Here is a 14,301-nt window from a genome sequence, read left to right as displayed (position 1 = left end):
AGTGAATGAGTCATTATAAAATAATTGTTTGATAAAAATAATATTATATTCAAATTTCAAAATAATTTACTCACTAGACTTAAGTCTAAGTAAAATCTTTCAAACAAATAAATTAATCACATAGTATAAAATCTTAATAATTAAAATAGAATTCGAAGCTTAAAATTTTAAGCATTAGAAAGAACATATTAACATTTAATAAATAAAATAAAATAGTGGCTTAAATTTCAGCCATTGTCTAAAATTTCTTTTATAATAATTTTCGAACAAAGAATTTTTATTAGATCGTGGTTTAATATTTAAACCATTATATAAAATTCAAATAAATAAAATTTAATTTACAAAGACTGTCATTGTTAGAGACTACTTAGCTATAGCTGGCGTCACCTAGTCATTAAAATAAATTCTTAATCCGGTAACAAAGAAATAAATTTTAATTTTAATAAGTGACAAAAGAAATATTTTAACTTATTTGGATTTACTACCGGTAATTAAATTTTATATTTAAGTATTATTGGGGCTCGTAAGCTGCTTGTCTTACCAGCTTATATAAATCAAAATTAAGTCCCAATAATCATATTATGAGTAACACTCGACCACTGACGCGTCAAAATTCAAAGCGTTCGGTCCAACAATCGGGTAGGCGGCAAAGTGAAGAAATAATCTTCGAAGGAATTAGTTCCTCAAACGGTAGAAATCAAACCAGGGTAGTGCATTCACCACCCTCGACTACCTGTACGATAACGTCAAGCACTACGGTTTCGTCAGCGAACTCGACGATGTCAAATCCTAGTTCATTACCCGTCATACCAAATCTGACCGTGACTGCAGACACCCCACAACAGGTTAGACCGCCAGTGAGGCGCAGCTTGGGGAATATGGTAGCGACTACCACGTCTATGGTCACGACAGTGACCACCACTATACCAATCACTACCGCGACTTTACCCAGTACCGTCGTTACTACACCGATTACTGTTACAACTTCGTCTGGGTCAATTCAAACGAGCGACCCACAGGCCGTAAATACAAATGAACAATTAAATTTTAATTCGACAAATATTAATAATAATCTACGGGCGTCTATGGGTGAAGTACCCATAGAAAACCCCCCACCGGTACTTTCCCAACAAATTCAGCCTAATACGGGATCCGTTTTTCTTCCTGGCACCGTTCCAGTTCCCGGACAGGCTGATCAAGCGCCAACTCAAGCTGTCCTGGCTCAGATTTTAAATTGTCTACAAAATCTGACCTTAGCTATGAACGCGCAACCGGTGAACAATCCGCAAGTGCCTGTACAGACAATTACACAAACTGCTCGCGAGATAACTCACAGTTTTGGCGACGGGGAGTGTAGTACAGGTCACTTGAATCATGAAAATAGGGCTGCTACGACCTCAGCCCTCCCGGTAAATTTACAATCAAGTACCAGTGGAATAAATAATGTTTATAATAATACGGCCGGTCTCAGTAATAATAATTATAATAATAATTTAAATAATAATTTGAACAATAATAGTAATAATTACTCCATTATTAATCCTAGCGTAATTCAAAATAATAATCAAAATAATAATCCACCAATGAATAATTACAACAATAATTCGGAAATATTACGGGATAATTTATTCGCTGGAAATAATAATAATTTCAATGGGAATTACGCCGGATATCGGAATAATAATGGCTAAGAAAATCTCCAAGAATATTATGAGCAACCTGGAGCAAATAATTTGGTTTCGCTACGTAAATGGCGCGACATCAGGGAAATTGTCAGAGCGTGGCCAGTACGTTTTCCGCAGGGCGACTTGTCAGCCAATAGTTTTCTGGCTTCGTTCGAAGCCATGGCATTTCGTGAGGGTTGGCTCATGACAGATTATGTAAAAATTCTTGGATATCTTTTAAGTGGTAAAGTTACTAAGTGGTATGACGCGTACAGTAGACATTGGTCCGACTATGACCATTTTAAACGGGAATTTTTAAGAGCATTCGGCTCACAAAAAACAGACACACAATTGTTGATGGAAATTGGTCAATTAAGACCAGAATCCGGTGAATCGTCAATCGACTTCACATTCAGAGTTCAACAAAAATATAGCGAGATGCGTAACCCACCCCCTGAATCGGAACAGGTTACGTGTATTCGTAATCACTTGCCTAGAAATCTCTCCACCTTAGTATTCTCTAGGTCAGTGAACTCTTATGATGACCTCTTATCGGTATTACATGAAGCCACCGCGCTACTAGAAGAAAATAAACGCGCGTCTGAGCCATCCGATAAGTCGCACGCTAAAACGAAAGAAAAATCGCGATTCTCAGCAGTACATTCGTTCCCGCGTACTCCTATTTTGGTTGAGATGATGAATGATAAACAACCACTCGTCATCGAGGAAATTAGAGAGGGAGAGGACGGCAAACTAATTGTTTGTGCATCGACAGCTACTGTCCAAACCCCGCAAATTAATGCATCGTCAAATAGATCTCCAAATAATCGAGTACGTTATTCCTACAACGCGAAAAATAATGGCAACTCAAACGCCATATCGCGTACGTTTAGTGAAGTAACTGCTGGTCGTAATTTCGACCAATACTTTTGTTTTAACTGTGGGCAAAATGGTCATCTGTCTGAACAGTGTATAAATAACAGGGTTGATGTCTGTAATTATTGTTTTAAAATAGGACACGTAAGACAAAACTGTTTTAAATTGAATGCCGATTCATTTAGGTCCGGATTTACGGCCAATTCAAATTTACCTCCGCCAAACATTCCCGTTCGGCCAAACATTAATTCAAATAATAATAATTTTAATAATAATGGTAACAATTATAACCTAAATCGTGGGCAACCAAGTGTGAATAATTTTAATAGGAGAAATCCAAATTCAACGTCAAATAATTTTAAAAGAAATAACAATCGTAACAACCGTTCTAATCGTTTTAATAATAATTTTGATAATGTCAATAATGTAAACAATCCAAATTGCGTCGAACTACAACCGACCAGCGTTATGGATGTTAGTCGTACTGATCATTCAAAAAACTAGCTTCGCCCTCCTATTCCCCGAGGAAAAAGGGCGCGAAACGTAGAAGGTCTTTAAAACAAATAAAATGGGGAAATCGGAGTCCTAGTCGTAATAGTTCACATGAAGCCTGGTTGAAAAAACCAAATAAATTTAAAAGAATTAAAGTAATTAATGTAACAAATAATGACTCGGAACCAGACGGCGGCTTAGAGCGTACTGTCGGTCCAGTTGTAGATTTTAATGTTAAAAATTTAATAAATTCAAGTTCGGAACCAGACGGCGTCTTAGAGAGTACTGTCGGTCCAACTAAACAAATTAATTTAATAAAAAGAGATTCGGAACCAGACGGCGTCTTAGAGAGTACTGTCGGTCCGGAAATAGGAAATTTAATTAGTAAAAAGTTGATAACTGGTCCAGACGGCGTCTTAGAGAGTACTGTCGGTCCAGTAGAAGAATTTAAATTTAAAGAGGTAGTTGGTAGCAATTTGATAACAAGACTAGACGGCGTCTTAGAGAGTACTGTCGGTCCGATTGCTTTAACCAGTGGTGAACTAATAGGTGATTTTATATTAGAAAATCAGGCGTTAAATTCGACTAGCTCCGTTATAAATAATAATGATAATAAATGTGAAACTGAGGTCAATTTACCTGACCTATGCAGTCCAGTTGTAGATAAAATTAATTTTCAAGATGAAATTTGGTATGATGCTATCGATGAAATTAGTACTGGTAGTAATTTAGAAAATTTGGATGATGAAGAAAATCCATTCGCGCAGTTTTGCGATATATATGATAATATGAACGGTTTATCAATATTTAATAATTTATCTGTTTTAAATAATGACTCATCTAATTTTAATAACTTATTGAATAATGACTCATCTGTTGTTAATAATAACTTATTGGTTTTAAATAATGACTTATCTGTTTTTAATAATTTATCGGTTTTAAAAAATGACATAATTAATCCATCCATTTTAAATTCCGACGAAATTAATCACTGGGAAGGCTTGAGGGAAGAAGCACAGCCCATGGTTAATTTACCAATATCTAATAATTTATTCGAAGAAATTTGCGCCGGTCTTGATCGTTCTTTTCCTTCGGTAGAAATTAATCCGAATGAAATACATCAAAAAATCTTAGAGACTTTAGAGGCTAGCGATTTTATTGTGTCAATTGGTTCCGACGAGTCGGAAGAACCAAGTTTCGTAGACGTCCCCGGTATGCCATACCTATGTGGTCTGGAGCCACTTGAGAGTGATGAGGAGATTGAAGAGGAGTGGGAGGAAGAATTTAACCCAGGATTAGAACCTGAGGGTTCAGCTGTTAGTCATGACTCTCCACCATCGTGTTCTTCGCCTTCGCGCGCGTCGTATCTTCCTGAGATATTCAGAGATAAAACATTACCCTCACGTATCGCCAATCGTATTGCATCTCGGACCAAATTTTATACGGGTACTGGTCCTGTTCCACCAACAATTACAGCTCGTATACCGGTGTCCATCTGGATATTCGGGGTGCAAGTGAACGGTATTATTGATACGGGGAGTGAGAGGTCCTACATCAATCGGCGAGTGTATGACCAAATACGTGAGCTTAGCTCTGGTCAATTACAACAGGATGATACGAACCGTCGGGGAGTTCTTCTCGCGAATCATACCCAATGTAAAACCATTGGGGGAGCTCCATTCATCATTCAAATCGGTACAATAGCAGGAGAGCAGTATTTGAGTGTCCTCGAGGACCTGAGTTATTCAGTAGTCCTAGGTATGGACTTTGCTCTTCAGTTTGGGATATTTATCGACTGCGCTACGAAAACTTGGCAATTTAAAGACACTAACGAAAGTCATCCATTCGAATTAATAAATTGTCGTGATAAACAAACTAGTTGTCAAACGTTGACTTCGGATCAACAGAAAGACTTTGATGTATTTTTAGAATCGGAAATGTCTAAATTCGCGGAGTTACCGAACCAAGGTCTAACTGACCTCGTGCAGCATAAGATCGTCTTACAACCGGGAATTAAACCCATTCAAATCCGTCCGTATCGGCGTAGTCCTGTTATTGCGGCGGAATTAAATAAACAAATAGACGAACTGCTCGAGAAAGGTTATATTAGGCCTAGTAATAGTTTCTGGTCGTGTTCTCCGGTTATGGTGACCAAAGCCTCGGGTGGTTGGCGTTTTTGCGTCGACTATCGACCAATCAACAAATATACTATTTTACCTGCGCACCCTCTTCCTAATATGCTACGTATTTTAAGTGCTTTACATGACGCGAAGTATATTACAACCATGGATCTCAAGGAAGCGTTCCATCAGGTTTTAATGTCACCGGAATCCATTCCTTATACTGCCTTCTCTGTCGAGGGTAGGGGGCAATTTGAATGGGTTCGCATGCCTTATGGTCTCGCGGGAGCACCATCAACGTTTCAAAAGGCCATGGATAAGCTTCGCGATAGGTTTATCGAGCAAGTACACAAGAGAAACTTGCCGAGTTCTTGGACTGAAAAAGTTTTTGCGTACCTGGACGATTGGGTAATTATTAGTGAGAATTACGATGAACATAAAGCTATTTTATCTCTTGTTTTTGAAATCTTTCGTGAGACTGGATTATTAATTAATCCAAGTAAATGTAAATTCGCGAGATCTGAGGTAAAATTTCTGGGCTTTATTGTCGATAGCGAGGGTCTACGACCTGACCCTGAGAAAATAGCACCTATCGCGAATTTCCCTCGTCCAACGTCTCGTAAGCAAGTACGCAGTTTCTGCGGGCTTGTAAATTGGTACCATAGGCATTTGCAAAATGTCGCGAAGGTCCAAGGACCTCTGAATAAATTGTGTAGCGTTAATACGGAATGGAAGTGGGGTGACGAAGAGGAAAAAGCTTTCCAAGATCTTAAACAAGCTCTTGTCAATGCCAAACCTTTGGCTGTACCGCAGCCAAATCTACCTTATTATTTATATACTGACGCGAGTGATACGGGTCTAGGCGCGTTCTTGGTTCAAAAGGAACCACATACCGGAAAAGAGTTCCTCATAATATGCTTAAGTAGACCGTTACGAGGTGCCGAAACACGATATACTACAACTGAAAAAGAGTGTTTGGCGGTTGTATGGGCCGTAAGAAAATTAAGATGTTACCTTGAAGGGTTACCGTTTGTTGTTGTTACCGATCATGCATCATTAAAATGGCTCCATACTTTAAAGAATCCGAACGGTAGGCTTGCCCGCTGGGCCATGGAACTCTTGGCCCACCAAATTACGATCGAACATCGTCGTGGAACCGAGAATGAAGGCCCGGATGTCTTATCGCGCTTATACGAGGACCAGGAGCCTGTAGAGTGGTCCGAAGTCCTTGAGGAAATTAAAAATAAGGGTGTAGATTTGGTACATATTCAAGTTCGCTCATGGTACGATATAAAGAAAGCTAATGTTAGGAAATATCCTGAGAATTTTGTTGATTGGCGTATAAATAGCGAGGATGAATTAGAATATTATAAGCCAGATTATTTGAAAGAATATGTTGACGATCAAGATGCGTGGAAATTGGTTTTAAAAGAGAATGAGATCCCCAATATTTTAAAAGAGAACCACGATGTACCGGACGCGGGTCATTTGGGTCGCGATAAGATGTATCATCGGATACGTACACGCTATTACTGGCCCGGTATGTATCGCGATATCGGCGAGTATGTTGAGAACTGTGAAACTTGTAAAAAGGTCAAATATAAACAGACCTCGTCTCAAGCGCCGATGCGCACGCGACAGCCTATCGAACCTTGGGCCATAGTCGCGGCCGATGTGACTGGCCCATTTCCGCGATCTAAAGCCGGTTATCAATACGTTTTAATTGTACAAGACCTATACACGCGTTTTATTGAGGTCTTTAGACTTCGTAAACAGACCGGATTAAATGTTAAAAAGAGTTTACGCCGTGTTTTCTCACGCTGGGGATATCCTCTGTTTTTAATCACGGATAATGGTAAAGAATTTATTAATCACGAGATTAAAGAGTATTTAAAAGAACCGGGAGTAAAATCAGTACCCACCGCGATCGCGCATCCACAGAGTAATCCGGTTGAAAGAATTAACCGTACTCTTAAACCAATGATTCGAGCATTTATTTCGAAAGACCAGACGTCGTGGGATGAGCACTTAGGCGAATTCCAACTTGCTTACAATAGTAGTTATCATGCCTCACTGCACATGTCACCATACTACTTGGTTCATGGCAAAGAACCACGGCTTTCGGGTAAAATTACTGGACTCGAAATAGATGACTTGGATCTCGATGATACTGCGTGGCGTACTCGAGTTAGTTGCCTTGATCAATTACGGCATAAAATTGAAGAAGTAATGCGAAAAGAAAGTGAGAAGCAAGCCGTATATCACGATAAGGGACTTAAAGAGCCACCTAAACTGCAAGTGGGTGATACGGTATATTACCCAAATCGGAAATTGAGTAAGAAAGCCGATCAATACTCGTCTAGTTTGGCTAGTAAATTTTTAGGACCAGCCATTGTTAATAAAATCATTAGTCCTTTGGTCGTAGAGTTAAAATCAGAGGCTGGAAAAATTTTGGGCAATCACTATGTTCCAGATTTAAAATTGCCCAGGCGCAGCCCTCGGTTATCAAAAGCGGTTTAATTTTGTTTCAGAGAGAAGAGCGAGACCGTCGAGTCCGAGAGCGTATGGCTCAGGAGCCGGGGAGGTTCCGTGACGAGACGCATTGCCGCACCTGGATGCGCAGGGAGCGCAAAAACGCATATTTGGCCCAAGCTGCCCGTCTGGGGTTGCCAGCCCCGCCATCTCGTCGTGTCCGCACACCTAGGCCAGACCTTCCGCCACCACCTGCTCCAGTTGTTCCGGCTACTTCAGCCAAGGAGTTATTGCCATGCCACATTGTGGTCGCCATGGAACCCCGACCAGGCAGTCCAATGCGTTGGGCGAAACATTGTACACTTGCCCGAGCAGTGGAGCAAACAGGCCGTCCCTCAGTGGCTAGATTTGTCGAGCCAGGTTTTACCCCTCCTGCTCGCCCAAGTTCTTCAGCAGCCGTTGTTCGAGCTCAGAAACAGACCCGCTGGGATTTAATGCAGACTCCAGATGAAGTCGATCCAGAGGTCGAAAAGTTGGTGGCACCTGTGGCTGTCCCGGAGGTGGTTTACGTCGAACCGATGGAAGAGGTCGTTTCTCCTGAACTGGATCGTGAGGAGGATCCCTTGGCCTTAACTGGTATAGAAGTCGACGAGCAGCTCGAGGATTCCTCAGACGACTCCGATACTCTCGTCATTGATGAGAAAGTGGTTGTCGACCCCGCTGCGCCCACTCTGCCTGACGAAGAGTAGACAAGAGGAAATATTTATCTATTCGTTATTCAATTATATAATTTTTTAATAAAATAGTTTCTTTCAAACCCAACCCTCTGTAAACGTTATTTAGTCTTTTCAGCTTCCGAGCCCCAATCTCAAGTCTGGCGACGGGGAGTGTAACCGGGTAGCGTTGGTATACGACGTGAGACTGCGGCTCTCTCGCTGTCTTTGTTGCTTTTGGTCTTTCTCTCTCTCTCTCGTTACAATCTGATTGCTGAGTTTGGCTGAGTTAGAAGCTAGACCACAGGGGATGATCTCGCGCAGCAGGTGACCGTGAATCGGTCCTTTGCGCATAATTAAGTAGGGGTCATCATAGGTTGGGACCTGAGAGAGTCAAATCGGGATCGACATTGAAGTCGAAGCTCTAACAACGACAGCCTCGTTATTGTATTCGCCCAATTTACTTTGTGGAAATTATAAATCTTAAATTTGTCTTATTTTATTTAACTGGTTTATAAAACCAAATTTAATTAAACTATTAGTTAAGTGATTGTGAGTGCACCCAACATCAAGTCCAATACAACAGTCAGGATTCAGAGAGGAGGTCCACGATGCAGCGTCGTCCGATCCCGCCTGTACGTCGTCGATATATAAATCCAGATAAGATTTACAATTAAAATTCTATATTTATAAACCATACACTCTCTCTCTTCAACGTAATATTCTACTTGAATAATTATTTAATTTATTACCCCGTGTCTATTAAATAACTACGGATAAATATATTTATTTGCTGTCGCTGGACATTTATTGACTATAAGAAAAGGGGAAAATTCTGTACATATTTGGGCTTTGGTTAAATAAAATTAGTTGTACATGATAATTAAATTACGCCTTAAATAAATTTCTTTTATCACCAGCGTTCTTTAGAATAAGTTAATTTCAGCCGCGTGTCCGGTCAAAGCGAGTCGACCCACCTCTGAGATTTATTTCCCGCATTCAGAACCAGAAATAAAATAATAAAATCTATATCCATAATTAATAATTAATTAATTAACCGGGAAATTTTGTAACTGTGGTTCGTGGCTATTGGACACGAAGTAGCCAGGGCCCACCGTTATAATTTATATTACAAAATTATTAATTCATTATCTATTAACAACATTTATAGTTAATTGATTGTAAATATTTAAATTAAATACCAAATAAAAAAATAATTTTTTTGAATTATTTGGTTTATAAGTTATCAAAAAATTATCTTTTGGTATCTTACTTCAATTTAGTAACAAAAAAAGAGAAATATATTCAAAGAAAATTGTGAAAAAATTATTATATACAATCATTTCATTTGTATCACAATTACAAGTATTGGGAGCCAATAAATTTACTGCGATCTAAGGTCGCAAAGACAAATTCATCAATCAATACTAATTTTCCACTGTTAAAAGTATTTATTTACTTTAATAAATGCTAAAAAAATATATTGAATCATAAATTTACAGGCAAACTAAATTGCCAATACCTATATTGATACAAACATCTATAAAAAATAAAGAATTATGCTATCTAACAAAATTATTGAATAATTATTGGTGTATTTGGCTGTTTGCTGAGGACTGTTCAGAGCACACTCGGGAAATTTTGAAAGTGAATGAGACTTGCAGAACAGTATATATTTATACAATTCAAAAACCTGCTGCAACAATAATATAATAGTTTTTTAATTGACAATCGAATTTGAGCGATATTAATCGGTTCTGCTCCGAACAGTCCAGAGCAAGCAGCTGAACACACCATAAAATATACAATTGATTTTTTTAACCGATTTCATTCAAAATTTTACAAAATAAATATTTTGAAAATTTTTTAAGTAATTAAAATATTTTTCTGATTGTTTCTATAAAAGAAAATGTATTAAAAATGTAAATAAATATTTTTATGCAATATTTCATAAAATAATTTTAGAAATATTAATTAAAAAAATTTAACCGATAGTTTAAAAAAGCATTACTGAAAAATATTCAATTATATTATTTCTAAATAATATAATGAAATAACTATTTTTTTCAATACCTTTAGAAAATCTTCCCTAAGATATTTTATTGGAGCATTGAAAATAGTTTATTAAAAGATTTTTAAAAAAATTATTTTCACCACTGGTCATAATTATAATTAAAAAAAAAAATGTTGTCTTACAGAGCTAATGTTATAAAAATACTTAAAAAATGTTTTTCACAAAAATTATAAAATTAGATTTTCAAAATATTCGGGAAAATAATGTTGACATATTTTGAATTATTCTGTGTCGATAAGCTGATTAAACGAAAATTTCTAATTATTAATCAATTAAATAAAGAGGAATCTCAAGGGTCTTATTATTTTGACGGATCAATTATATACATCAATCATATACATATACCCTACATTTACATACGATCACGTATAGAATTATAATATTGGCATTCATCGAACCATATAAGTTTAATTGCGCCACCTCCCGATAGAGTACTGGAGTAAAAATTTTCACTTAGAACCATCTGACGTCATAAAAAAGAACTTAAAAATTACGTGCTTACAGTCAGTTATCAGTTGCATCTCCTAACCTACGAAGTTTTTATATGTAGCCAGATTAATTAGCTTTATTTGTAAATAAAACAATAATAACAAGTGAACAACAAATGTATTTTATATCAAATATCGTAATGACAATCAGTTTTTTTCTAATATGGGTGTCAGAAAGTATATTTATTCGATTTTATGTGACAATCTGAGGTAGAACTCTACTATTTGAATATATGACTTTTTATTATCTAGTTTTTATAATTTTTTTTTTTATTTTTTCAGCATAAATAATTAGTATCATTCAATTAAGAATAATTATTTGAGTGATCCTGCAAAATTTCAAATTTTTTTATTCAGAAATTTCGCCAAAAACCTTGGCACTTTGATGCCGGTAAAAAACTTTAAAAAAACCTTAAAAAAACGATTCCACAGTCTTTTAAATTGAAAGTAGTTGTTTGATGTGCCTCGGCAAGTTCTTGCGACGTTATAGCAGTGGATACTACTTCAACACGTGACAATGTGTCAGCGACAATATCGTCGGTACCCGACACACGTGAATATCGGTGGTGAATTGACCAATGACATCGAGTCGACGAAATTGCCAAGGCGATGCTCTTTCGGTGTGCTGTTTGTAAGTGTGCTGAAGCGGCTTGTGATCAGTGTAGATCGTAACATGCCGGCCTTCGAATATGTACCGAAAATATTTTACAGCCTCGTAGATGGCGTTCAACTCGCGGTCATACGTCGACAATTTTTGGATCGATGGGGACACTTTTCGACTGAAAAATGTCAGTGGTTGCCAGTTGTTATCCACTTTTTGTTGTAAAACGGCTCCAATACCGATTTTGGATGCGTCGGTGAATATTGCCCAGTCAGCATCGATTTTGGGGTGAACCAACAATGTAGCATCCGCAAGAGCTCGTTTAGCTGACTTAAAAGACTCGTGAAGTTCAGATGTCCAGTTGACTGGATGAGAGCCTTTGACTATTGGTCCTTCCAGGATTTTGTTAAGCGGTGCTAGAATTTCTGCAGCGTTCTTGATCAACTTTTTGTAGAAATTCACTGTGCCGAGGAATCGACGAAGAGCTTTTACGATGGTAGAAGACTCCAAAGTGACAATAGCCTCGACTTTTTCCGGTAACGGCTTAATTCTATCTTTGATGATGACATGGCCGAGAAATTTTACTTCCGGTAGACCAAATTGACATTTCGGTACGTTAATTACCAGTCCGTATTCACGGAGATACTCGAATAATATTTTTAGATGCTCTATGTGTTGCTTTTCGTCTGTTGAGGCAATTAAGATATCGACAACATATGGAAAGGCGAAGTCAAGGTCACGAGTGACCTCGTTAATAAATCGTTGAAACGTTTGAGCTGCGTTTTTAAGCCCAAACGTCATAAACCGGAACTCGAATAGTCCGAACCAGGATAATCTGGAGCCAGGCGTCTTGCTTTGCACGAAATTGGCGGTCCAGGCGACGTTTAAATGTGATGCACTGTTGAATGTTTTTTAACTTGACGCTGAGTAGCGTCAGGTCGTGTAATATCGGTAAATTCTCTTGATAATTCCGTATACGAAGAATTACCATCGACTGATTTTATATTTGTTTCTGCTGATGTTGTGTGAGAATTTCCGGGTGTCAGTAAACCAGTGATGCCATCGCGAAGCCATCTTCGTTTTAGGTCGACTAGTATGTCATAATGACTTAAGAAGCCTGCACCTATAATCGGTTTAGTGACGTCAGCAATTATAAAATTCCATAAGAATTCATGGCGAAGTCCAAGGTTTAATTTTAACGACTTTAAATCATAGGTTTGAATTATCGAGCCGTTTGCGGCATACAGTTGGTAACCTATGGGTGTACTGATTGATTTCCGCCAGCCATGTGGAAAGACAGACAAATCGGAGCCGGAATCGACAAGATATTCCATTCCTGTAGTTCGATCTCGGACAAACAGGCGGCGAGAAAGCGATTGAGAATCATTAGCTGCCTCTATTGATTCTCGTTTGCGTTTCCCTACTATTTGCGGCCGGGATTGCACGATCGGGCATTTTTACCGTGCTTGTAATGTTACCAGCAGAAGTCAAACTTCTTCGGTACTCGTGACTGTGATCGACTTCTGGATCTGCCGCGTTTAACTTGCAAGTTTTTAACTTGATTCGTGAGTTGCGCAATTTCTCTGCGCAGTGCAGCAATCTCGCCGTGATCGGCGGTTGATGATGATGATTTTGCAGTGGCGGCGACAACTTGAGGTTTGAGCGATAAATGCTCGACCATACGATCGGCTGACTCGGCAAGCTTGTCAAGCGTTGCGTCGCTGAAAGCTTCTAAACAAACTTGAATTTCGTTTCGCATGTGTGTAAGCCAACGTGCTTTAATAATCGCTTCATCAATGCCGGGAACAAATGAACGCAAATGGCACAAATGTTGCGACGAAGTGCGATCACCAAGTCTCTCTCTGTCAAGGAGCTGCGTAATGCGTGCATCCTCAGATTTCGCGAAGCATTTGATCAACGCGGCCTTTAAATAGCTATACGGCGTGGTTACCGGAGGATTGACGAAGGTGTCTTCCACTTCAGCGGCGATGCAGGTTTCAAGCAGTAGTATCACCAAGTCGAATTTGGCGCGCTCAGCCGTTATCTGAAATGTTGAAAACTATGCCTCAACCTACGCAAACCACAGTTTCGGATTCTCCGTGCTGAACTGGGGTGCTTTGATGTTTACGGCCATATTTAATTTTAGTGACGTAAACGATGATCCCGATGATTGAGATTTGATTGTGTCTTCGTCAGATGACTCGGATTTTATTTTCTTGTCACTGTCGGTTTCAGAGCCTGACATCACTTGTCAACAATGTCTGTGATTCAGTACTGTGCTACCGAAAGATTATTGATGACGCACGGCTCAGGAATGTGTAGCTGGTGGATCAGCCTAATCCTCTGTGGTATTTCCGGTAACGGAAAGAAAATTATACGTGACACTGTACGAAGAATCAATTACAATTTTTTTATCACAGCTCGCAAAAACTTTTATCACTATTCGATTCGCACTAAAGGTCTCTCGAATTAACATTGATGCGACATAAGATGCCCAGCAATGCACCAGTGGTGATAAAAGATAAAAAACTGCACTACGATAACAAAAATCACTGCACTAATTGATTCAAAAACAAATTCACACACAAATAACTGTGAATAAGAAAAAATATATCACGGTCTCGCCAATAAAACGGCAGCGCGACAAAATATTCGCGTCAAAACGACACGAGAACATGCGAGATTTTATAAACTGTGTAACGCACGTGTTCGACGCTTCCCTTAAAACGAGATCACGTCGGGGTCGCCAATTTAGTGGTTAAGGGTAAAATTCAATCATATTAAAATAAATTATTTAAACT

The 14,301-nt window shown here is 38.5% G+C and overlaps 1 protein-coding gene across 1 annotated transcript; it reads right to left on the bottom strand.

Moving 5' to 3' along the window:
• Nucleotides 1-12,974: 12,974 nt before the first annotated feature.
• On the bottom strand, nt 12,975-13,745 carry LOC106693486 (uncharacterized). Its single transcript, XM_014441376.1, has 2 exons — nt 13,629-13,745; nt 12,975-13,544 (listed from the first exon to the last, which is right to left on the bottom strand). Exons 1-2 carry the CDS (start codon nt 13,743-13,745, stop codon nt 12,975-12,977), a joined length of 687 nt encoding a protein of 228 aa, XP_014296862.1.
• Nucleotides 13,746-14,301: the final 556 nt, after the last annotated feature.

This window comes from Microplitis demolitor, chromosome 10 (genome assembly GCF_026212275.2).
Source record: "Microplitis demolitor isolate Queensland-Clemson2020A chromosome 10, iyMicDemo2.1a, whole genome shotgun sequence".
NCBI classification, from domain to species: Eukaryota; Metazoa; Arthropoda; class Insecta; order Hymenoptera; family Braconidae; genus Microplitis; species Microplitis demolitor.
The sequence above is the reverse complement of the archived record's forward strand: the minus strand, read 5'-3'. Positions and strand labels throughout refer to the sequence as shown.